The 23,873-nt window shown below is 41.5% G+C and overlaps 1 protein-coding gene across 1 annotated transcript in view; it reads left to right on the top strand.

The window, feature by feature from the left end:
• The window catches only part of cfap58 (cilia and flagella associated protein 58), a 206,828-nt gene that overhangs the window by 75,287 nt on the left and 107,668 nt on the right, over positions 1–23,873 (top strand). Inside the window, exons 12-14 of the mRNA XM_060842287.1 lie at positions 7,284–7,430; positions 15,745–15,885; positions 19,327–19,550. Of these exons, the coding sequence (XP_060698270.1) occupies positions 7,284–7,430; positions 15,745–15,885; positions 19,327–19,550 (512 nt within the window). The remainder of the gene's footprint in view (positions 1–7,283; positions 7,431–15,744; positions 15,886–19,326; positions 19,551–23,873) is intronic.

Raw genomic sequence — 23,873 nt, forward strand, 5'->3', positions numbered from 1 at the left:
GTGTTAATCAGAGGACTGCTATGTTACGGATGACACCACACTTTTTGTTTGTTGTGGATGCCATCTCCAGGGAAATGCTGAGTGTTTTATCACACTGCTGACTTGGGGCTAGGGGCAGGAGTGGTTTTGGAGGGGTTCAGAAATGTGAGGTACTCCTTGTGATTGTAGTTACACTGCACTTGCTGCCAGGATGCTGATACTCATGAGCTTCTGGTTGGTAATGACCAAGATGACAATAGTGGGGGACTTGGCAATGATCAGAGAATAATGGTTGGGTCTTTTGCTGGGGTTGGAATTGTCTGGTGTAGATCTTATCAAGTTGAAAATATAAAATTTTGTAAATATACCTCCTCAATCTAGTGTCACGTTTTACCATGCTGCAGAATAGACATGTAGCTCCACTTCACTTAAGGTCAGCTTCTCCCAGGTGACAACTAAAATAGTTGGCACATAATCAGAGAACTTGGACTTCTATTTCTGACCCTCTTCCTTGCAAATGATGAAGTAATGACAATATGTTTGGAACTTGGGAAAGGTACCTTCTTCCCTCACAGCGCCAGGGACCCGGTTTCAATTCCAGCCTTGGGCAACTGTCTGTATGGAGTTTGCACATTCTCCCCCGTGTCTGCTTGGGTTTCCTCTGGGTGCTTCCCACAGTCCAAAGATGTGCAGGTTAGGTGGATTCGCCATGCTAAATTGCCCAAAGTTTCCAGGGGATATGCAAGGTGGGTGTTAAGCCCATGGGAAATGTAGGAATACAGGGACGGGGTGACTCTGGGTGGAATGCACTTCAGAGGGTTGATGTGGACTTGATGGGCCGAATGGCCTTCTTCCATATTGCAGGGTAAAAAACCACACAGTTTAGCTGATAGGAGAACAGGAAAGGGGAAAAACTTCTATACTACAATTGTTTTAGTTTCTTGGTCTCAACAGCTCAGACACATTTGCCATTCCTGCTTTCCTACTGCACAGACTGGAAGCTGCACCATCCTTAGAGAGTTGCATGTTTTGGGGGATTAAGAACTAGCCCAGTGATAGTGACTTCTGGCTGGTTTAACCCTTGTCAAAAATAGTCATTATAATTTATTGGCTAAATATCGGTACCACACCAAGATCTGGACTAACTCTAGTGAGCATGAAGTAATATCATGTTATAAAGAGCCATTGAAATCATCAAAGAAATCATTCTCATCATTTCTTTCCCATGGAAAGGCAATTGAGTTTCTTGCAACTGGATGAAGATCAGAGTTCTGGCTGAGCATAAACAAACAACCTAATTTTCTTGTGCTGCTTTCAATGTTGGATAAACGCCTCATTCAAGCTTCAGGGTGAAGCACAGGAATCACATTCTTCCTGACCCCTTTCACCTGATTAACATTCTGGATTGTAGAGTGGAAAGGTCCTGCTTTTACCTACTTACATTTCTTTGAATTGAAATAGCAGACAGAAGCTTACACTCAGAGCTGCAATGAACTAATGCACAACCGATCAACAATAGCTACTCTCAAGCATGCCAACCATCTATTTTTAATGCAAATAAGCATATGCTGGTGCACGATAATGAACATAACTCTCAGTTTCCACAGAACTGAATTGCTGTCTGAAATTCAGATGTAAAGAAAAACAGTTAATTTGTAATTGGGATACTGCCCAGAAAAGGTAATTGCCACAGGTGGATTACCTTTAAGTTGCTCCCTTCATAAATTCATGGTGATATAGGAAGACAGATCAAAGACTGGCATTGGATCTTTATCTGTCTCTATGAATTAAAGGAGGGTTTTGTACATGGGAACTCTGAGATACAAAACTTATCATCTAATGCTCAAGAAACCTTATTCTTGCATAACCAAATGGACATGTTTTTCAATTTATTTCCTGAAGTCACTAGACAATCTACACCAGGCATCTCAAACAGTGTCTTTGCACAATCTGCAAATCCAGTGACAAGGAAGGGAATCTAACAGCTGTGCCAATTCTGAGCATTGAGTCACTAATCTTTCAAAATCAGCTCTGCCAGCCGAGTCATATTGTTTCGCAGAGCATATTACAAGTGCAGCAGGCAGTGAAGAAGGCCAACAAATGGTATGCTGGCCTTCACAGCAAGAGGATTCAACTGAAAGAACAGACATGTCTTTCTGCAATTGTACAGGCCCTAGGCGAGGCCACTCCTGGAGTATTGTGTACAGTTTTAGTCTCCTCACCAGAGGAACAATATCCTGTCTGTGGAGAGAGTGTGACAAAGGTTTCCCAGACTAACTCCTGGGTTGATGGGACAGGTTGAAGAGACTGGTTGCTTAGAACTATGTTCACTGGAGTTTAGAAGAATGACAGAGGAATTTCATTGAAACCTCTAAAGAATAAACTAGGGTAAATGTAGGAAGGATGTTCCTGATTATTATGGCATCCAATACCAGGGGTCAGAGTTTAAGAATGTAGGGTACATCATTTAGTACTGAGATGAGGAGAAATTCATTCATCCAGAGAGTGGTGATTCTGTGGAAATTCTCTGCCACACAAAGTGGTTGAGGCCACAACATTGAATGTTTTCAAGAAGGAATTAGATGTAGTTCTTCCAGCTAAAGGGATCAAAGAATATGGGGAGAAAGTGGGAACTAGGTACAAAGTTGGATGATCAACTGTGATCATCTTGAGTGACAGAACAGGGTCAAATAGCCAGTTGGCCCACTGTTGCTCCTACTTTCAGTGTTTCGATATTTCATATGCCTGATACCTGAGTTCCAAAACAACTGTCCTACTCAAACCTTGGTGGTAGCAGAAGAGTCCAAGGATGACAGTTTTTAAGGATGTTCTCAGAACATCCAGAAGAGGTCAAATATATTGCCAACTCATGGGAAATACTAGCCTGTCCAAGACCAAAGTGAAGAAGGCTCACTCGGGAAGACGCTGAAAAATGTGTTGCTGGAAAAGCGTAGCAGGTCAGGCAGCATCCAAGGAACAGGAGATTCGACATTTCGGGCATAAGCCCTTGAAATTTCTCCTCGGCCTTAGAGGGAAGTAAGGGGAGAGGTGTGGGCGCAAGTTTTGCATTTCTTGCGGTTGCAGGGGAAGGTGCCGGGAGTGGAGGTTGGGTTGGTGGGGGTGTGGACCTGATGAGGGAGTCGTAGAGGGAGTGGTCCTTCTGGAACGCTGATAGGGGAAGGGAGGGAAATATATCGTTGGTGGTGGAGTCTGTTTGGAGGTGGCGGAAATGACGAAGGATGATACGATGTATCTGGGTTGGTAGGTGAGGACCTTACTCAGGAAGATATCAAACACATTGAGAGATTTCATCAGGACCATGGAGAGCCAAAGCCAAGCACAGAAACTTCCAACAAGCCCGACCATCAACTCTTCCAGCAACACCTTTCTCCCAATGCAGATTTGAGCTTTAGATTTAAAAGCCATTGCAGAGCCTGTTGAACTGGAACAGAAGCAATTCTTCCTCAATCTGAAGGAACTTTTTTAAAAAAAAGGTGAATTCTATTTCAGCAAGATTTTGTTAATGGGTTGTAGTTAAAGAAAAGGCTATTAAAAATGTTGTTGAATGTAACCCTTTGTCGTGTTTAAAAAACGGTTTCTTCTCCAGAATACCCTTGTGAACTTTTTTAAGTGGGCACTGTGGAATTGTTTTGTCACTGAATGTCAGTTCCTGCTGGCTGGCATTTGAAATATCTCCGAGTTGGATCAGTTGAAACGGCCATCCTACACTTCTCTCCACGCTGACAATAAACGCCTCCAGCAGCATCATCTACTTTTCCACACCATGGGTGTTGTGATGTAACTGGGAATTGTAGCTTTGTCACCGATTTTGCTAAACTGAAAGGTCAGAAGTACGTCACTGCACCATACTGCTATTTTCAGGTTGTACTTAGCACAGCCGGTGGTTTCACTGCAAGGGTGGTGCCGTGTCCTTTGTGTCAGCAACAACCTTTGACAGCTCATCCATACCTGCAGTCTATCATAATGACTGGATTCACAAGTTAGAATTCCGGTAATGCGATTACCAAACCAAAACATTCTGAGAACATATTGTGGGCCTGATGAACACCACAAGTGTTATAAACATCAATTTTTAAAAATTGATTTAAAGTAACATTTTAAAGTTGCAAAGTTTCTTTTTCCCCAAGAATGGTTAAAAGAAAGGATGACTGGTTTTAATTTGTTGCCTCATGTAAATCTCAGTTTAAAGCGTTGGGTAAACTCCAGGTCCAGCTGAGTGAGTTGACAAAGCACCTCTGTTCAGTTCTCATTCTTCATTTGTGACTTAAGCAGGAAAAGTCAGCAGCTGTTTTACCTGGGAAGATAACCCGACTGAGTTCAATCTTGACCTCGCTTGGTATCAATTAATATGTTTCTTTGGGTTAAGGGACACGAGCAAGCACTTGGGAGCTGACCTTTCATCTCTGCCCAAGTCTGAGGTTGTTGAGGCCAATTGAAATCTCGTTTAGATCATGTAGTTAATTTTTTTAATTAGTCAGTGTAGGTTCTAGGAACCAAGCAAACAGCTTTAGATTGCAGTTCATAATGGACAATTAGAAACTGAATTTCACACCCATCAGGACTCATTTTATTCACAAAACAACCTGCTTTCATTATAACGACATTCAGATGATTCTATTACAAAAAAGAATGCAATCTATTCATCAAGTTTGATTGGATGTCAGTGTGCGGGTCACATTTTCAGCATTAACACTGAAATGCAATTAAAAAAACAAAGCTGATTTTAATAATCATATTCTCCAGCCTGCTAAAGGATGCTGAAAAGGCTGACAGACACTTTACCCTTTCTATCCAGCACCTTCCCTAGCTTTCATTTGGAGTTGGTAGGATTCTCTGACGGGTTTATAATTCCTAGAAAATGGAGTCACCGGTTGGTAGGATAGTGAAGAAGATGGTTGGTACACTTGTCTTTATTGGTCAGTGCATTGAATATAGCAGTTGGGAAGTCCTGTTACAGCTGTGCAGGACATTGGTAAGGCCACTTTTGAATACTGTGTCATTCCTGTTTCCCTGCTATAGGAAAGATATTGTTAAACTTAAAAGGGTTCAGAAAAGATTTACAAGAATGTTGCCAGAGTTGGAAGGTTTGAGCTACAGGGAGAGACTGAATAGGCTGGGGCTACTTTCCCTGGAGAGTTGGAGGTTGAGGGATGACCTTATAGGAGTTTATAAAATCATGAGGGGCATGGATAGGATGAAAAGCCTTTTCCCCAGGGAGAGGGGAGTCCAAAACTAGAGGGCACAGGTTTAAGGTGAAATGGAAACGATTTAAAAGGGACCTAAGGGGCAACTGTTTCTTGCAGAGGTGGTGTGTGTAGGGAATGAGCTGCCAGCGGAAGTGGTGGAGGCTGGTACAATTTTATGGCATGTAAAAGGCATCTGGATGTATACATCAATAGGAAGAGTTTAGAGAGATATGGGCCACATGTTGGCAAATGGGACTTGATTAATTTATGATATCTGGTTGGCATGGACGAGTTGAACCGAAGAGTCTGTTTTTGTACTGTATAACTCTATGAATCTATGACTCAGTTATGGACCACATGACACTGCAGTAAGAGCAGAGGCTGCTGGCTTCGGCTGTGGGTTCGATGCCAGGTTTCTCTGTATTGGTATGGAGTAGCACTTCAACAAAAAGCAAATAAAACCAAACACGTACTCCACACACCTCACAGCATCTAGCCCAAACACACTGCCATGACCCATCCATGCCAGTTTATGCCCTTCTACAAACTCTCTATGGGACTTCATGCCACCTCTTGCTCCTGTAGGCACCACCCTTCCACTTATATGCCATTTCCTGCACACTCATGTCTCCCTCACACCCAGCACTGTTTGCCCTCTGCCAACTCGTGTCACATGCATCATGGGAAGATCCATGCGCAGATAAGAAACAAGAAAAGTTCTATTGAATAACGTTCTAACAGTGTGATGTAGATTTCAGTCCATTTGCTACATTATTACATTTAGATTCCTTTACTTCAATAAAGCCTTGCATAAACAAATATTTAACTCATGTGCAAGAAGCACTGGAATTCACAGTTCCACATCAGAGTCCAAAAACACATGTAGCTGCTGATCATGTTGAGATGGCAGGCCGTTATCCCACTGTAATAATTAATCCTTGTGAAATCAGTCAGTAGCACTAATCTAACAAATGGAAATCTTTAGGCTTATTATAAATCTCTCAACCATTTGACAGTCTTTGGAAGTTTGACAACTCCAATGGGTTTATGTATATTTTAGACACATTCTTGTCTACTTTTAACAATACCAAAGGATAACTGACCAATCTCACTAAGGGAACTCACCCTAAGGGCACCTAACCTCCATGACTTCCCCCACCTGGACCATGCCAAGGGTTGTATTCTAGCTCTCCAGAGGGAAACATCAACTATCCAAAACCAATTCACTGAAACGGACCAGGTCCACCCTGCGGTTCTGGGCTCCAGACAGGACAGATAGTAATCTGAGATTTAAATGGAGACAGCTCACCATGTAACTGACCAGCCTTCTCTATGTGCTGTGCATGCACGAAGCCCAGGCTGTCTCCAGGTGTGCCCCACTGAAAATCAAAACTGACCTGTTCAAGGGTGGGACTTGTGGGAATTTTTGCCACTTCGTTAGGTCAAGGAATTTCTAATATCGGATCCTACCTGAGAAAAAATGATTTGTTGAAAATGCAAAATTATCACACACTTGAGAGGTACTGATGATTTTGGAAGCCATGATTGTGAATAATTTCTGGTTCAACAGTGACCATTACTGAGCTAGACAATAATTGGAAAAGTTAAGATTCATCTCATCTTCCACCCTATAGGCTCTCCCCTGAAGTCCTGGCATTATTCTGTGAGAAACTATGACAAGTAGGTTAACAAGGTTCTAGTTCTGATCCTGGCCTCGGCTAGAGTGGGCAGGTACATTGCAATCGGCTTCACTGTCCAAAGGTTAATAATAATGAAAACAAGTCTCCTGGCTGCATTCGCTGGTAGTATTATGTGTATGTGTATGATAGGTGAAGAAAAGATTGGCCTTTAATGCTTGTTCACTGTCATTCCACCACCATTTGTCTGTAGCCTTGCATATAAATTGTGGCTACATCATTGAGGCAAGAGAGAGTGCCCGATCGTACAGCTGGCATCATCAGGAAAGGTGAAGAGAAATTTGTAAGGGAGAATGAATGTGTTCTTTGTTGGAAGACGAAGACATTTTTATCTGTCTTTTATAATTTAACAATGCATTTAGGACTGCTTTTATTCATATTTACAATTTTGCCTTTTAAGGATGAGATAGCTGAAATGAAACGTAAGCTGAAGATCATGAACCACCACATCGACCAGCTGAAGGATGAGATCTGTGCAAAAGAAGCTGCACTAGTGAAGCAACACCTCGAATATCAGCGCATGGAGAAGGAGAAGGATACGCTAAAGGTATCATTGTCAGAATTTTACTGAAATAATGCTTCTTTAGCTCTTGTTACCAACTATACATGTTGGCAACATTTAGAATTTTCATTACCTCAATGCATTTAATCCGGCAGTGTGTGCTTGTTTTACGCCAATAGGAGCGAACAGTTTTAAATGATGTGGAAGTAGAGGTCATCATCACAATGTCTTCTGCCTAATGTAGATTGTAGCTTCTCTCTTAGAGAAACAAAAGTGGTCAAAGAGCAGAATCTGACCTGTGTTCCAATGTCTCACCACCTCCTTCAGCAGGAAAACACACTTTTCACAGGCTGTAAGCAGCTGCTGCTGATATTTTAATTAGATATTATTGATTGAGAGAAAATACTTTTATTTTCTGTTTGCTTTCATTAAATTACAGGTGGAAGCTTGGATAGATTACTCAATGTTCTGATAGTTTGAATCGTATCTACAGGGAGTTATTGAATAACATAAAATATAGTGCACTGAAATATTAACTTCACTGTTCTGTGATTGGTTATTAAAGTCATTAATGGTTTATGTGACTCGACAAGGACAATAATGAGGTCCCTGGGGCCAGTAATGACCACCATTATGGGAGTTTTATTGTCAGCACTCTTAGGACCCTTATTGCTAATTTGCTGAGCTTTGGCTTGTTACATTAGGAAGAGGCAAAGATTTTTTGCTTTGACATTGCAATCTGATGTTGTACATTTTTATAAACCTATTTATTGGATGTGAACATTTTTGCAATCCTTAGTTATCTTTGAAAAGGTGCAGGAGAGCCATCATCTTAAACTACTGCTGTCCATCTCTGGGTGCACCCACAGTGCTGTTAGGAAAGGAGTTACAGCTTCTTGAACCCACAATAGTGAAGATATAGCGATACAGTTCCAAGCCAGGATTGTGTGTAACTTGGAAAGGAGCTTACAGGCAGCACAACAGGTGTTTCCATGTGTCTGCTGCCTGTGTTCCTTCAGGTGGTAAAGTTGCAGCTTTGGAAACCAGGCACATATTCCCCTCCCCTTCATTTGTCAGCCTTGGCCTGTAACTGTTCTCTCCAGGTCATCTTCATTCACTCCTACTCAATTTCCAACATCTCCTCACAACCCCTTGGCATCTTTTCATGCAACTGGAGAAGATGTTATACCTGCCTATTTACCTCCTCCCTCCTCACTGTCCAGTGCCCCAAACACACCTTCCAGGTGAAGCAGCGATTTACCTGCACTTCACTCATTCTAGTCTCTGCTCACAATGTGGTCTGCTCCACGTTGGGAAGACAAAATGCAGACTATGTTCTGGCTGCAGAAATAACCATGAGCTTCCAGTTGCCTGCTATTTCAACCACCACTGTGTTCTATGGCCAACGTCTCTGTCTCAGGATTACTGTCGAGCTCTCACAAAGCTTAACATAAACTGGAAAAACAGTACCTCAATTTCCACAAGGGCTGCTACCACAAACAATCTATTGTCAGCCACTAATAGTCTCCATTAGCAGCTATTGATTCTCCCAGGCTGACCTGTAACTATTCCTTTTTCTGGATTAGTGGTGCTGGAAGAGCACAGCAGTTCAGGCAGCATCCAAGGAGCAACAAAATCGACATTTCGGGCAAAAGCCCTTCATCTGTTCCTTTGTCCATCCAACTGATTTCCTCTCTCTGGGTTCCAACTCCATCTTTACCCCATCATTTCCTTCTTCCCCCTACCACCACCTTATCTTCAGTGTATATGCCAACCTTTTGTTATCTGTGATCAGTTCCGAAGAAGTGTCACTGGACCTGAAGCATTAACTGTACTTTGCAGTTGCAGCCAGACCTGCTGAGTTTTTCCAGCAATTTCTGCTTTTGTTTCTGATTTCCAGCATCTGCAATTCTTTGGGGTTTTATTTGCAGGTTTGGAAGGTGCTTTTGAAAGAGGTCTTGTGAATTGCTGCGGTTCATCTTGTTTATGGTGCACACTGTTGTAACTGTGCACTGATGGTCAAGGAAATAAATATAGATGGGGTGCCAGTCAAGTGGGTTGCTTTGCCTTGGATGGTGTCAAGCCTCTTGAGTGTTGTTGGAATTGCACTTGGCCAGGCAAGTGGGGAGTATTCCATCACACTTCTGACTTGTGCCTTGTAGATAGTAGATAGACTCTGGGGAGTTATATGTATCTGAATTCCTGACCTCCGAACAGTTCCTGTGTGTGTAGTTTTTGACATGTCTGGTTGAATTTTCTATCAATGGTGACTCCTAGATGTTGGTGGTGAATGATTCAGAAGTGGCAGCGCTGTTCCATGTTAAGGTTCATATTTAAATGTGTTGGTACATTATGATAAAATGTACTCTGTAATTATTTATTCCACAAGGTGACAAAAGGCTGGTAGTGGTGCCTTCAAAAGTTAGATCTAGCTATTGTAGCTCTGTATTTCACTGACTGACACTCACTGTGAAGTTTATTTTGATGATACCTGTAGTCTGTAGATCAATGTGATATCATTCATGATACTACTTTCTGTCTGGGAATATTTTTAACTGCCCTGAGCAGCAATCTATGTTCACCATGTTAATACTCCGCAGCATCAAGGTTTAGTCATACAGCATTGTAGTGGTAGGCTTGTTACTCATGATTTCTTTTTATTCAAAAGGAATGTAAATCTTTGGAATTTTTAATGAAATTATTCTTGGGATTTGAGGGTTGCTGGAAAGAAGCAAAACTCATTACCTATCCCTAATTTTACTTGAGAATGTGTTGATAAGTGCTGCGTATACTGTCAGTCATTGTTAATGGAGACAGAGATTATTAGATCTGTGGACATCAAGGGCCACATGTTGACTGCTGAGGTGGGTGGTTCAGCTCAGGAAATTTACTGACCTGCTGAACCTGCCTTTGTATTCAGTACCTAGATTTCCACAATGTTTGCTGTGGAAAAGGGTGAATATAGAATGGAATTGGATCTGCTGACCTTGGAGCAGAGGTTTGATTAAGAAAGAAGCAGGAAGATAAATGATCCGTTCTGCCAACTGTGGCCTACTCTCAGTTCAAATCAGAAAGAAAGCCAACTGTGTCTTAACTGTAATCGCTGATGACAGGGCTAGATGCATGCTGAGGTTAGCTAGTTAGAAGACCCAACCTCAAATCTCCATGACTTTGACCAAGTTATAATAGCTGACTTTAGGCCCTCTAGCCTCACCCAGTTATTCACCCATCACCCCTCTGGCTCCAGGGACCCCCATGTCAAATTGTACCAACTCAAGGCCCAAACAGACCTCTTCCATGCTCAATCACCCAGTTTGCACAATGTACATACTAATGAGCCATAAAGTAACAACGGCAAATGTACAACTGCTGACAGAAACCAAATAAACTACATTCACACATCCTCCTTTGACAGAAACCGCTGTTCCTACAGTCTTATAAAGGGGTCATCCTTACAGACCATTAAAATATCAATAAGAGATATTTCAACCCATGACGCTTCTTAATCTTGTCCAAATAAGTATTGAGAGATGGACAAGTAGATCACAAAAATAACAACATATAATCACGTAAAGATGTATATCATGCAAAGTCAATAATTCACTGCACTTCTGAAAACAAAGACCTGCTGAGATAGTGCTATCATTGGTCTGGGCTCATGGCCAAGTCACATCTGGCCTCATCTGTTGCATTGCACTTAGTCATTTGTATTTTCAACCACCAGGAGTAAGTACCCTGGTCTATGAACCACAATTTAAGAACTGCTGTAAACTGTTACTCACCCTCCTGTCCTGCCCTCCCTCCAAAATAAATTGTCTGTGAGCACAGCCACTGTCACATTGTTCTGCATAACAGTGGTTGCTACACTTCAAAGCAATCTGTATATCGAAGACACTGTTCTGTGCTGTGATAAAACTAAATATAAATGCAAGTCCTCCTTTCTCCCAGTGCCTTTCCATTACAGCCAGCACAGAGGTTGTTAAGACTGACAAAATGCCAATATATTCTTTTGTGACAATGATCATGCATTCCATCAACTTTTCTGTGTGCAGTCCTTACTCCAATTCACTCTACAATGGAGAGATGCCTAAAGGAAAAATAAGTCCTGATTCAGTCAGGCCTTCTTCACAAATGTCAGACTTCATTTTCCAGCAGCTTGACGATTTGCCACACTGCTGGTCCTCCTTGTGCCCTAATTCACTGCTGCACTCACTCAGTCTCTACTTGACAAGAGTCTATTGCAGCATGCTGCAGATTTGAGAAAATAATTTCTATGCTCATGTTTGGTTTGCATTCTCCAATCAGTACCTTTTGACTGCTACTTGCCATGGCTTGGCCAGCAGTCAGAATATTGTGGGTTCGAGCCCCGCTGCAGAGAATTGACCATAAAATCTAGATTAACATAACAGTTCAAAGCTGAATGAATCACTGACGGAGGTGCTAGCTTTTGAAAGAGTTATTAAACTGAGTAATCACTCTGGGTGGAAGAATGGATTTTGCAGCACTACTTTGAATAATTGCTGGGGATTTATCCTCCATGTCCTGGCCAATATTTATCTCTCATTAAAATCCTATTAAAACAGATTGACTGACCATGATAACATTGTTTGTAGGGATTTGCCGTGCATAAATGACTGCTATGTTTCAAACATTGCACCCATTACTGTACTTCAAATGATATCGTCTAGCTGAGAGTTGCTTTGAGGTGTCTGTATGTCATGAAAGGTGCCATATAAACATAACTCTTTCTTTATGTTGTACATTGTACAGTTCAGGAGCAAAGAAAAGGGAGTACAATTCTGTTCAAAACTATTGTCAATACAATTATTCAGAATTTCGTTAGTAGTGGCATATGCATTTCAACATTAAATGTCTGAATTAAAAGCCAATAGTGCAACAGATGTAGACAACAATTATTTTCAATTATCAAAAGAAAAATATTCATTTGAAAGCTTCTTTTGTGATCAATGAAGCTAACCTGGATTTTATAACCCGATGCAAGTACAGTTAAGACTTACTTTGCTTTAATGCTGGTTTGAACTGAGAATAGGTCACAATTAGCAAAATGGATAATTCATCTTCCTGTTACTGTGTTGACCTAACTTATACTCAGATAAGCTTCAGTAACTCCCCAGTAAATGATGATACATCGGATCATGGCTGAAAGGAAGTGAATGATACATTTTATAGCTGATGAGGGAAACTGAAAACTTCAGAGAGCAAATGATTCTGTACGTGAAAATTAAATCTTCAAATGTCTCACAGACAATGGTGACACCCTTGTCTTTTCCCGCTTGGACCTGCATTTGATTCCACTTGAAATTTTGCTGGACTTCTCTCTGCTGTTTATAAGTCCCTGTAAAAGGGACTCGGCATCTGAACCCAGTACCAAGTAGGTGTGTTGTACAAAATTGACCACGATCCTAATTGGACGAGTTCACAATTAATCAGAAATAGAGAGCTCAAATGAAGATTATCTTTAGCATAGCACCACATGTCAGAAGTGAAATGTGAGGGTACAGCGAAATTTTAGACTAGATTTTAAAAAGGCTGGCTGGTGGAATGGGAGGACATATAACAATTTAAGTATGTAGAGGTACATTTCAGTATAAGGGATGAGGAGAGGCAGCATAAAATCACAAGCAGATTTCTGGTGCAGTAGAAAGACCTTGGGGAGATGTACAGAAATTGTTGCAAGTTGCAGGGGAGTTAGAGGAAATGGTTAGAAAGACATGTGGGTTCTCAAGTTTTATAAGTCAAGGCATAGAGAACAAAATAACTAGTTGATTCATTATAAAACTCTGGTTTAGCCCCAACTCAAATGTTGTGTCCATGACATCATATTTTTGGAAGGATGTGAAGAGAGGGTGCAGCAAAGATTTACAAGAATGCTCCTGGGAATGAGGGAATTCAGTTGTGAGTACATTGAATTGTTCCTGTTGGAGAAGAGAAGATTGAGAGCAGATTTCATAATGTATTCAACAATCTTAAATATTCTAGATGGCACCAATGGAGAGAAACCATTCTCACAGTCATATAGCACAGAAACAGATCCTTCAGTCGAACCAGTCCATCACTGATAAGGGAGTCAAAGGATAATGGGGGTAGATAGAAAATTAGAGACCACAATCAGATCAGCTGCAATAATTCAGAAAGCCTGACTGGAAATGAGCATCATTTATTCTTGAACACCAAAATAGAGCCATTACTTGTGGTGTATATAGACTAGTCCCAGCTTGATACAAACAGTTCGACAGTCTCCTACCCCTGGGTCCACATTTTTTTAATATCTGAAATGCTATCACACACAACTGAATAGTTATTCCATTACCAAATCATTATGACTTCTAAAAATTCTTTTTAGCCATTAACTACCACCAGTAAATGGCCCATGTGGCCAGTTAAATAGTTAGACACAAATTCCATTCTGGGCAAAGTGAGCAGGAAGAGGCTAAATTAAAATGGAGTTGGTGGGGAAAATAAAACATGTACTTCCTGTGGCTCCCACCTGTTTCTAAAGATATTGAGAGTATTGGATCTGCTTCATTGATATTTTCACTTCAACCTGTTCAAAGTTGATGTTGTTGCATACTTCTGGAGAAAGTGGGGTTTGGACCTGGGTCTCCTGGCTTAGAGTTAGGGACACTACTACTGCATAGGAAGGGCCTCCTGGATCTGCCTTGTTTTCTAATCTACTTGTTTATAGATGGTATTGCATACCTTTAGAGCAAGTGAAACTTGAATTTGGGCTTCCAAACTTAGAGGTAGGGACATTACCACTACGCCACATGAGCCCTTTGGCTTTGCTTTTGTTTAACATAACCCATTCATAGATGTTATTACACGCACCTCTGGCACTGTTGGGACTTGAACAGGGGCCTCCTGTTTCTGAGATAGGGACACTACTGCTGCACCTCAAGAGTCCTTTAAGTCTGATTTATACTTTTTTTTATTGAACACAAACAAAATGCTTTCCCAATACCAAATCACCATGACCTTTTATAACCATTAACCACCACCAATAAATCCCCCATGTAATGTTGCATGCAAAGCCCAGTATGGGTAATGAAAACCATCAAAAGTGAGGGAGAAGTGGAGCTAAATCAAAATGGAGTTGGAGGGGGAAATGACACACTGTAACCCCTGCATTGCCCACCTCTCTCTAAAGGCATCTTGGAGTTATCACATCAGCCATGATCTTACCAAATGGTGGAGCAGTCTCGAATGGCCTACACCGCTCCAGCTTTGTGTTTCCATACATTTGTCATACTCTACCTGAGAGAGACACATACGCTAGAGAATTTCAGCAGGGAACTGGATAAGCATCTGAAAAGAGAGAAGGAGGGTGAGTGGGTCTAGTTTTGTTGATTTTGAAGAGAGTCAGCATGGACATGGTGGGCTTAATTGCCTTCTTGTATGTGTAATTATTCTGTCATCATATGTTGCCAACCCTAAGATTGTCTGTCTGTCTTTTCTCCAGTCTTTTCTCACTTCTGGCAATTGGATTAATCCATACATATGGACAAATTACTGCAATGGATTGCCATTGTCTTCTACAGGATGACTGACCAGGAAATCCCCCCTCTTACCAGCTGCCATCAGGTGTATTTGAATGATTTACAGCTTGATAATTAACCTATTTGACCATGTTTTGAATGCACCTCCCATGGTCCTCAAGTTCACAACCTAGAAGTTCTGGCCCTGGTGTCATGACACTACCCCTGTGCCTCAACATCTTTTCTCCAAAGATTTTATTTGCAAGAATATTAATTTTATGATATATACATATCAAAAAAAGGAAATTTTACTGCTGATACTGAATGTCCAGAATGAGGTGGTGTTCTGCACTGACATTTACCACCCTCATAAAAATATGAGATAGAAAAATACATTAAAAAATTAAACTGAAGTAAATAAATGACTGTGTGATTGATTCCTGCCTTTTTTTGTTAAGTTAAGAGGGAAAAAAATACAGCTTGAAAATGTTAGCTGACAAAGAAGAAAATTGTAATGTGTAGAGTTACTTCGTTGGCCATTCCTTGCGCCATTTGGGAAAAAAGTTATATTTAAGGCATGAGCAGATTTAGTGGTGGCATACCAGCTAGTGTTTTATTTTTGTGTCTGAAGATGTTGCTGCAATAATTTATCATTGTATTATGGAGAGGTGACAGATAAATGGTACTAAACCTTGATGCGCATTGGAGGCCCAGCACAGACACAATAGGCTGGCTGGCCTCCTTCTTCAATAATTCTGTGACATGCTGTAAATTTACTGTTCTAATAGACTGCATGGAGGATCTGTGAATTTTCAAAATATTGATCAACCTCATAGTTTGAGCTATTTCTTTCCTAAATGCAGGTTGAACTGCAGAAGATGAAACAACAGGCCCAGGACACCAGGATTTTCATTGAAAACCAGGAAACAGAAGAACGAAAGCTGCTGCGAATTATTGATGAGGCTGACACAGAGAGGATTCGACAAAAGAAAGAGCTGGACCAGGTGCATTGCAGTGGACTGTATGAGATAGTGAATTATTCAATTTTAAAGCAGTGCAGTTTGAATGTCTTAAAAATACAACTGGTGCTTTATAAATGTTTACTTAATTGCTGTTTTCACTGAAATAGCAGTTTTTTGTATCCTACTTACTCCTATAGCACAATCAGTTTTGTGTATTTTGTAGTTTATTTCTATAGTAATTCTAGATGTCAGGCCTTCAAATTTGGGCAGTAATTGGGCACAGACAGGTTTGACTCTGAGTTAGGCCAATATTGGGAGAGGAGGGTGTGACTCTGAGTTAGGCCAATATTGGGAGAGGAGGGTTTGACTCTGAGTTAGGCCAATATGGAGGTTGAGAAGGTAAAAGTTGAGGATCCTCAGTGATTGAAATTATCTGACAAGTTTGAGGTTCTTGTTACCTGTCTGGATGAAAGCAAAGGCTGCAGGGTAAATGAGTGATCTCACCGTGACATCATATGTGGGAAGGTAGCTGTTCAAGTGTTGGAGTAAACAACAATGTAGTATTGGTTAGGGCCTGAATAGTCAGGGGGTTGACAGTTCTCTGCAGTCCTGAAAGCTGTGTTGCCAGCGTCTGGGACACGTGCACTGAGCTGGAGAGGAACTTGCAGGGGAAGGGGGAAGATCCAATGATTGCTGGTATTTACATGAACCACAATGTAGATAGGACCAGGAAAGGGGTTCTGCTGAATTAGCATAATCAAGTTGCGTTTAAGCGAAAAAAAATCTCAAAGGTAATAGTAGCTGAATTATTACCTTATGCAAAAATTAATTAGCACTGTGTAAACTAGATTGGAGAGTTAAACTGGGATGCAAGTGAATTAAAAGATTAGATCACATGGAACACAGGGAGGCGTAACCATTTGGAAACAGAACTGGCTCGAAAGTAAAAGAGGATGGTGGTGGAGGGTTGCTTTTCAACCTGGAGGTCTGTGGCCATCACTGCGCCTCAAGGATCGGTGCTGGGTCCACTGCTTTTCATCATTTATATGAGTGATTTCAATGTGAACATAAGAGATGTGTAAAGTTAAAAATTACACAACATCAGGTTATAGTGCAATAGGTTTATTTGGACGCACTAGCTTTTGGAGCGCTGGTCCTTCATCACATGATTGTGATGAACCAGTTAGTGCTTCCAAATAAACCTTTAGACTAAAACCTGGTGTTGTGTGATTTTTAACTTTGTACGCCCCAATCCAACACCGGCATCTCCAAATCAAGTTTGTAGATGACATCAAAATTGGAGGTGTAGTGGACAATCAGAAAGGTTATCTCAGAGAACAACGGAACCTTGATCAGATGGGTCAATGGGCCAAGGAGTGACAGATGGAGTTTAATTTTGATAAATGTGAGGTGGTGCATTTTGGAAAGGCAAATCAGGGCAGGACATATAAATACTTAATAGTAGGATCCTGGGGAGTGTTGCCAAACAAAGGGATCATAGCGTCATAAAGTCATAGAGATGTACAGCATGGAAACAGACCCTTCTGTCCAACTTGTCCATGCTGACCAGATATTCAAAACCCAACCTAGTCCCACCTGCCAGCACCCGGCCCATAAACCTCCAAACCCTTCCTATTCATATACCCATCCAAATGCCTCTTAAATGTTGCAATTGTACTCCCCTCCAACACTTCCTCTGGCAGCTCATTCCATACATGTACCACCCTCTGTGTGACGAAGTTGCCCCTTAGATCTCTTTTATATCTTTCCCCTCTCATCCTAAACCTATGCCCTCTAGTTCTGGATTCCCCCAATCCAGGGAAAAGACTTTGTCTATTTGCCCTATTTATGCCCCTCATAATTTTGTAAACCTCAATAAGGTCGCCCCTAAGCCTCCAAACCTCCAGGGAAAACAGCCCCAGCCTGTTCAGCCTTTCCCTATAGCTCAAATCCTCCAACCCTGGCAACATCCTTGTAAATCTTTTCTGAACCCTTTCAAATTTCACAACATCTTTCTGATAGGAAGACCAAAATCGCACGTAATATTCCAACAGTGGCCTAACCAATGACCTGTACAGCTGCATTTCGTCCACATCAATCTATGACCCGTGCATTTATAACATTGAACATGTCTGTGCTGGCCATGATGCCATTCTAAGCTAACCCCATCTGTCTGCACATACTCCTATTCCCTGCCTATTCATGTGTCTGTCTAAACGCCTCTTAAATTTTGCTATCGCATCTAGTTCTAACACCTCCCCTTGGCAGTGTGCTCTAGGTAACCACCACCCTTTGTGTAAAACAACATGCTTCACACATCTCTTTAAACTTTAAACCTATGCCCCCTTTTATTTTTCATTTCCATTCTGGGAAAAAAATCTTCCACAATCCATGTTATTCACGCCTCTCATAATTTTCTATATTTCTAATGGGTCACCCCTCAGCTCTAGTAAAACAATCCAAGTTTTCCAACCTCTCCTCATAGCTAATACATTCCAATCCAGTAAACATCCTGGTAAACCTCTTTTGCACCAGCTCCAAAGCCCCCACATCCTTTCTGCAATGTGGCGATCAGGACTGCACACCATATTCCAAATGTGGCCTGACGAAAGTTCTGTACAGCTGCAACATGACTTGCCAACTTTTATGCTCAATGCCCCAATTGATGAAGGCAAGCTTGCTGGATGCCCTCTTTATCCACTTGTGTTGCTACTTAGAGTCATTGAGTCACAAAGATGTACAGCATGGAAACAGACCTTTTGGTCCAACCTGCCCATGCTGACCAGATATCCTAAATTAATCTAGTCCCATTTGCTGGCACTTGGCACAAATTCCTCTAAACCCTTCCTCTATACCCATCCAGATGCCTTTTAAATGCTGTAATTGTACCAGCCTCCACCACTTCCTCTGGCAGCTCATTCAAGGCATGCACGACCCTCTGAATGAAAAAGTTGCCATTAGATTCCTTTTAAATCTTTCCCCTCTCACCTTAAACCTATTCCCTGTAGTATTGGACTTCACTACCTTGACTATTCAGCCTATCCATGCCCCTCATCATTTTATAAACTACTATAAGGTCATCCCTCAGCCATTGACGCTCTTGGGAAAATAGTCTCGGCTGAATACCCTCAGCTTCTCCCTCTAACTCAAACCCTCCAATACTGGTGACGTCCTTGTAAGTCTTTTCTGAACCCTCTCAAGTTTCCTATAGCTGGGAGATCAGAATTGCACACAGTATTCCAATAGTGGCCTAACCAATGTCCTGTTCATAATTATCCTATCATATTCCTATTAGCAAACATTAAGGGCTATTAAGCTTATTATGTGTCCTTAATTGCAGGGAAGCCTTCCTTGTTTTTTTTGAAGCTCAGACCTTATGTAGCAACAGGTTGATTTCTGTTCACCCTCTTTACTGATGAAGTAAGATTTCAGTATTCTTTCATGTTGTTTCTCCAATTAACATTGTTCTAACATCCCTGCCAGGTTATCAGCGAGAGAGACATTCTGGGTACCCAATTGGTACGCCGTAATGACGAGCTGGCATTGTTGTATGAGAAGATCAAGATTCAGCATTCCATGTTAAATAAAGGCGAGATACAATACAGACAGCGGGTGGATGATATCCGACTGCTTCGAATGGAGATCAAAAAACTCAGGCGGGAGAAACATCTCCTCAGCAAGAGTGTGTCTAATCTGGAGGACCTCAGGTAATACTAGAGAAGGGAAAGCATTCTAGAAGCAAAGCATGGTTGCATTTTTCCCCCAACTCTAAGGCCACCAGACCCAGCTATAGGAGTCATCCACACTGCTCCAACACTAGATTCACAGGCCAGGTATAGGTGGAGATGGCAGTTTGCCTTCTGTAAAGGACAACGAGACAGTTAGGCCTTTGCAACAATCTGAAAGTTTCTTGGTCACTTGATAACCATTTTTTATATCCAGATTAGATTTTTAAACTGTGTTTAAATTCTTAAATTTCTGTTTGAATGCACAATCTCTGGCATTTTAATCTATACCTCTGGTTGTTTAGTTCAGTAACACGAACATCACACTATGATATACAAGAGTCAAAACGTATGGTGCTGGAAAAGCAAAGCTGATGAGGCAGCCTCCGAGGAGCAAGAGACTCAATGTTCTTCATCAGGAATGTGTGAAAAGAGTTTATGCTGGGAATGTTGACTCTCCTGCTCCTTAGATGCTGTCTGATCGGCTGTGCTTTTCCAGCACCATACTTTTTAATTCTGATCTCCAACATCTGCAGTCCTCACTTTCTCCACGCTATGATATACATAGAAAATGTTCTCTTAATTTTAAGAGAAGCAAGTAGCTTCAGCTGGTCTTCTGTTCCTCAAATTTTGATAACCTTTCAACTTCTGCATGTCTGAGCTCATGTACTAGAGGGCTGCGAATAGAGAGCATGGGTGAAACCCTAATATTTCTACTCCCTTGATGATTGTAATGGTCAGGAAGGGGTCCATTAATCATGAGACAGGGTGGTGGGTGGGGACTTTACCACTTTAGCTCCCTTGCAACCACACCAAGTTAAGGATATGGCATGTAGGTACTTGGATAGCCTTCCTGGCCTGCTGCCAACTGAATGGCAATTAATGCTCAGCGGGTGGCCTGGGATCTGAGAGTTTAGGTGAGGGATTGGGAGCAGCTCTGCTTCCCCTCTGGTGCTGTTGTTTACTAGGGTTGCTGGTCTCTGATTCGGCAACAGCTCGTGGTAGTGGACTTCTGGCTCCAGGGACTAGATTAGAGTGGTTCTGGAAAAGCACAGCAGGTCAGGCAGCATCTGAGGAGCAGAAAACGTCGATTTTCCTGCTCCTCGGATACTGCCTGACATGCTGTGTTTTTCCAGCACCACTCTAATCTAAACTCTGATCTCCAGCATTTGCCTTCCGGCTCCAGGGAGCCTCTTTGCCTCATGGAAGGCTCGCTGATGCTGCATGTCACTGAATTCAGCGGACATGAGGTTCCTGTCAGCTGGAGAGCCAGTCCTGTCTCAACATTGCTGATCCTGAGAATGCTAGATGTGCTTTTTTGCTTTTCTCTCTTTAAGCCAGGGATGCTGAGGCTATTTAGAACCCAAGCATTACTATTCTTTCCATTGAGGTTAGCACAGCTCATGGAATGAACCTGAAAAATCCTGTTGTATTATTTAATATCATACAGTTTCATTAATCTGCATACTTTATTATTGGCAGAAGTGTTGGATAATATTGATACAGTTTCTGCAGTAGGGATTTTCAGAAACCCACTAGAACTCTTTCCTTTCAAAAGGTATTATGAATTTTAAAACGAAACACCCCTTCTATAGTCAGAGTATCTCATCATTGGTTTCCACTTAGCCAATCTCTTCTGTGCAGCTTGATGGTATTGAAACACTTACAATGCCTTAAAAATCTGGTGACATTTAAACTCCACTGCTATTGAAGGAATTTGAACCTGGTATGTTTTGTTCTGAAAGTCGCATGGTTTGAGGCTACAAGAGTGTATATATATTTCAATGCTCAATGTATCACTAATATGTGGGATAGGCTGGATAGAGCAGAGGGTTTAATGTGTCCCATATTTTTCTTATGCCCATATAATGTGGCTCCCGTGTGAATTATGAAGAGCTGTACTCTCAGTTGGTTAATAAACAGGTGGACTGCTGGCATTTTGAAAACATTTCAAAACAATTATGGACATTTTTTTTAGGTTGCACTAGTTCTCTTTGTTCATTTTCTAAACCTGAATTCACTGCTATACCCATTGTTATTTGGAGAGTCCAAGTGATTAAATGCCTATCCATAGGGAGGTTTCTCCATGGCTGGGAAGTGGGATACAATGACATAAAATTGGCACTGTAACAATATGCCTAAAGCTCTCCTTCTACAGCAGAGTTCTACCTTTATAGAACATACACAGGAATATGGTCACTGAACTCAATAATTTGAATCAAATGGAATGTATAAAAGCACGACAAGTAAAATTAGAATGAATTGGACAGAATTTTTCCAAGCTGTTTAGTATTCTTTTGGGGACCTGAACAGTTAGTGATAAAATGGAATATCTAAATAGCTCATAGGAATCTCAACTGATGTACTGTCAACATAAATATTGAACATCATAAGCAAGGCATTATTTTTCCCTCCTATACTTTCCGTCTCCTAATTTCTGAACTCGGTTTGCAACTGCAGTCTGTTCTGTGAAGTCCTGTTTCTCAGCAGAAAAATTGTTTTAACTGTTCTCAATACCGTTTTAGGAAAAGCGCACACTTCTTCCATACTCAATAAATCAACTATTACTTACTGGTGGGGAAGTAAACTCATCCTTGAACATGTCACAGATAAGAGGAGACAGTGGTAATTGATGGCAGGACACTTTTTCAAATTTACTAGACCCCACAAGCCTTATGTATGCGCACATTCTCAGTTAATCAGCTCAAATATTTCCATGTGTGATGGCAGCTGTTCTGAATAATTTCATAAGCTTTTCAAACAGTTGAAGAATTAATTTTCATAGGGAAAAGAAGTTATGATAATTAGCCCTTTCACCCTGTCTCTCTCTCTCTCTCGATGTTTTGACTGACAGATCAGATGGTGGTGTTCTAGAGTATGTCAAGTTTTACCTATTTTTGTTTCTAGATTCTGATTTTCAAGGCTTGCTTGTTCCCACTCTGACCTCTCTGTCCTTGGTACTCCATGCAAGCTGATGGACAAGCACCTCACCTTACCACGAGGCATTTTGTCTTGACAACTTCACACAATCACAGTTCCCACATTCTCTCCGCCAGTAGTAGTGGTAATTGAGGCTTATGCATCAGGATGTTGCTCTAATTCACTCATGAGATGTGGGTGTTGCTGGCTGGTCCAGTATTTAACATTTATTGTCCATGCTTAGTTGATCTTTGAGAAGCTGGTGATGAGTTGCCTTCTTGAACCGCTGCAGACCATTTGGCTTAAGTACACTCACTCCGCTGTTCCAGAGGTAGTTCCATGATTTTGCAATCAAGGAATGGCAATTTATTTCCAAATCTGGATGGTGGGTGACTTGGATGGGCCTTGCAGGTGGTGGTATTTACTGCTTTTGATGTACTAAATGGTTATGATTGTGGGTTTTGGAAGATACTGTCAAAGAAGACTTGGATAAATTTCTGCAATGCACCTTATAGACGGTACACATTGCTGCTACTGAGAGTCATAGGTGGAGGGCTAAATGTTTGTGCACATGTGCCAACCAAATGATCTGCTTTGTCCCGGATGGTATCAAACTTCTTGAATGTTATTGAAGCTGCATCCAACCAGACCAGTGTGGAGTATTCCATCACACTCCTGACTTGTGACTTGTGGATGGCCGACAGGCTTTGGGGAGTCTGGAAGTCAGAGTTTTTCACTGCAGGATTCCTAGCCTCTGACCTGCTACTGTAGCCACAGTTCAGTTTCTATTTCAGGGTAACCACTGCTCCAAATCCCTAGAATGTAGACAGTGGAGGACTGAATAATGGTGGCACGAAAGTTCAGTGGTTAGCAATGTGACCTCACAGCACCAGGAACCCAAGTTCAATTCAAACATCGGGTGACTGTCTGTGTGGAGTTTGTACATTCTTCCCGTGTCCGCATGAGTTTCCTCTGAGTGCTCTGGTTTCCTCCCACAGTCCAAAGATATGCAGGTCAGGTGAATTGGCCATGCTAAATTGCTCAAAGTATCCAAGGGATATGCAGACTAGGTGGACTAGCTGCGGTAAGTTCAGGGTTATAGGGATAGGGTGGTGGGTTGGGTCTGGCTGTGAGGATCTTCGGAGGATCAATGTGGACTTGATCAGCTGCATGGCCTGCTTCCACACTGTAACGACTTTGTGATTCTATAATTCTGTGACAATACCATTGAATGTTAAGGACATTTGCTACTTGCAGCCCAAGCCTGAATATTGTTACACCTTGCTGCACATGGGCATGGACTGCTTAAATGTGTGAGGAATAATTCATGGTGCTGAATATTGTGCAATGATCAGCAAACATCTTCACTTCTGACCTTATGATGGA

The sequence above is a fragment of the Hemiscyllium ocellatum genome, chromosome 22 (assembly GCF_020745735.1).
Source record: "Hemiscyllium ocellatum isolate sHemOce1 chromosome 22, sHemOce1.pat.X.cur, whole genome shotgun sequence".
NCBI lineage: Eukaryota > Metazoa > Chordata > Chondrichthyes > Orectolobiformes > Hemiscylliidae > Hemiscyllium > Hemiscyllium ocellatum.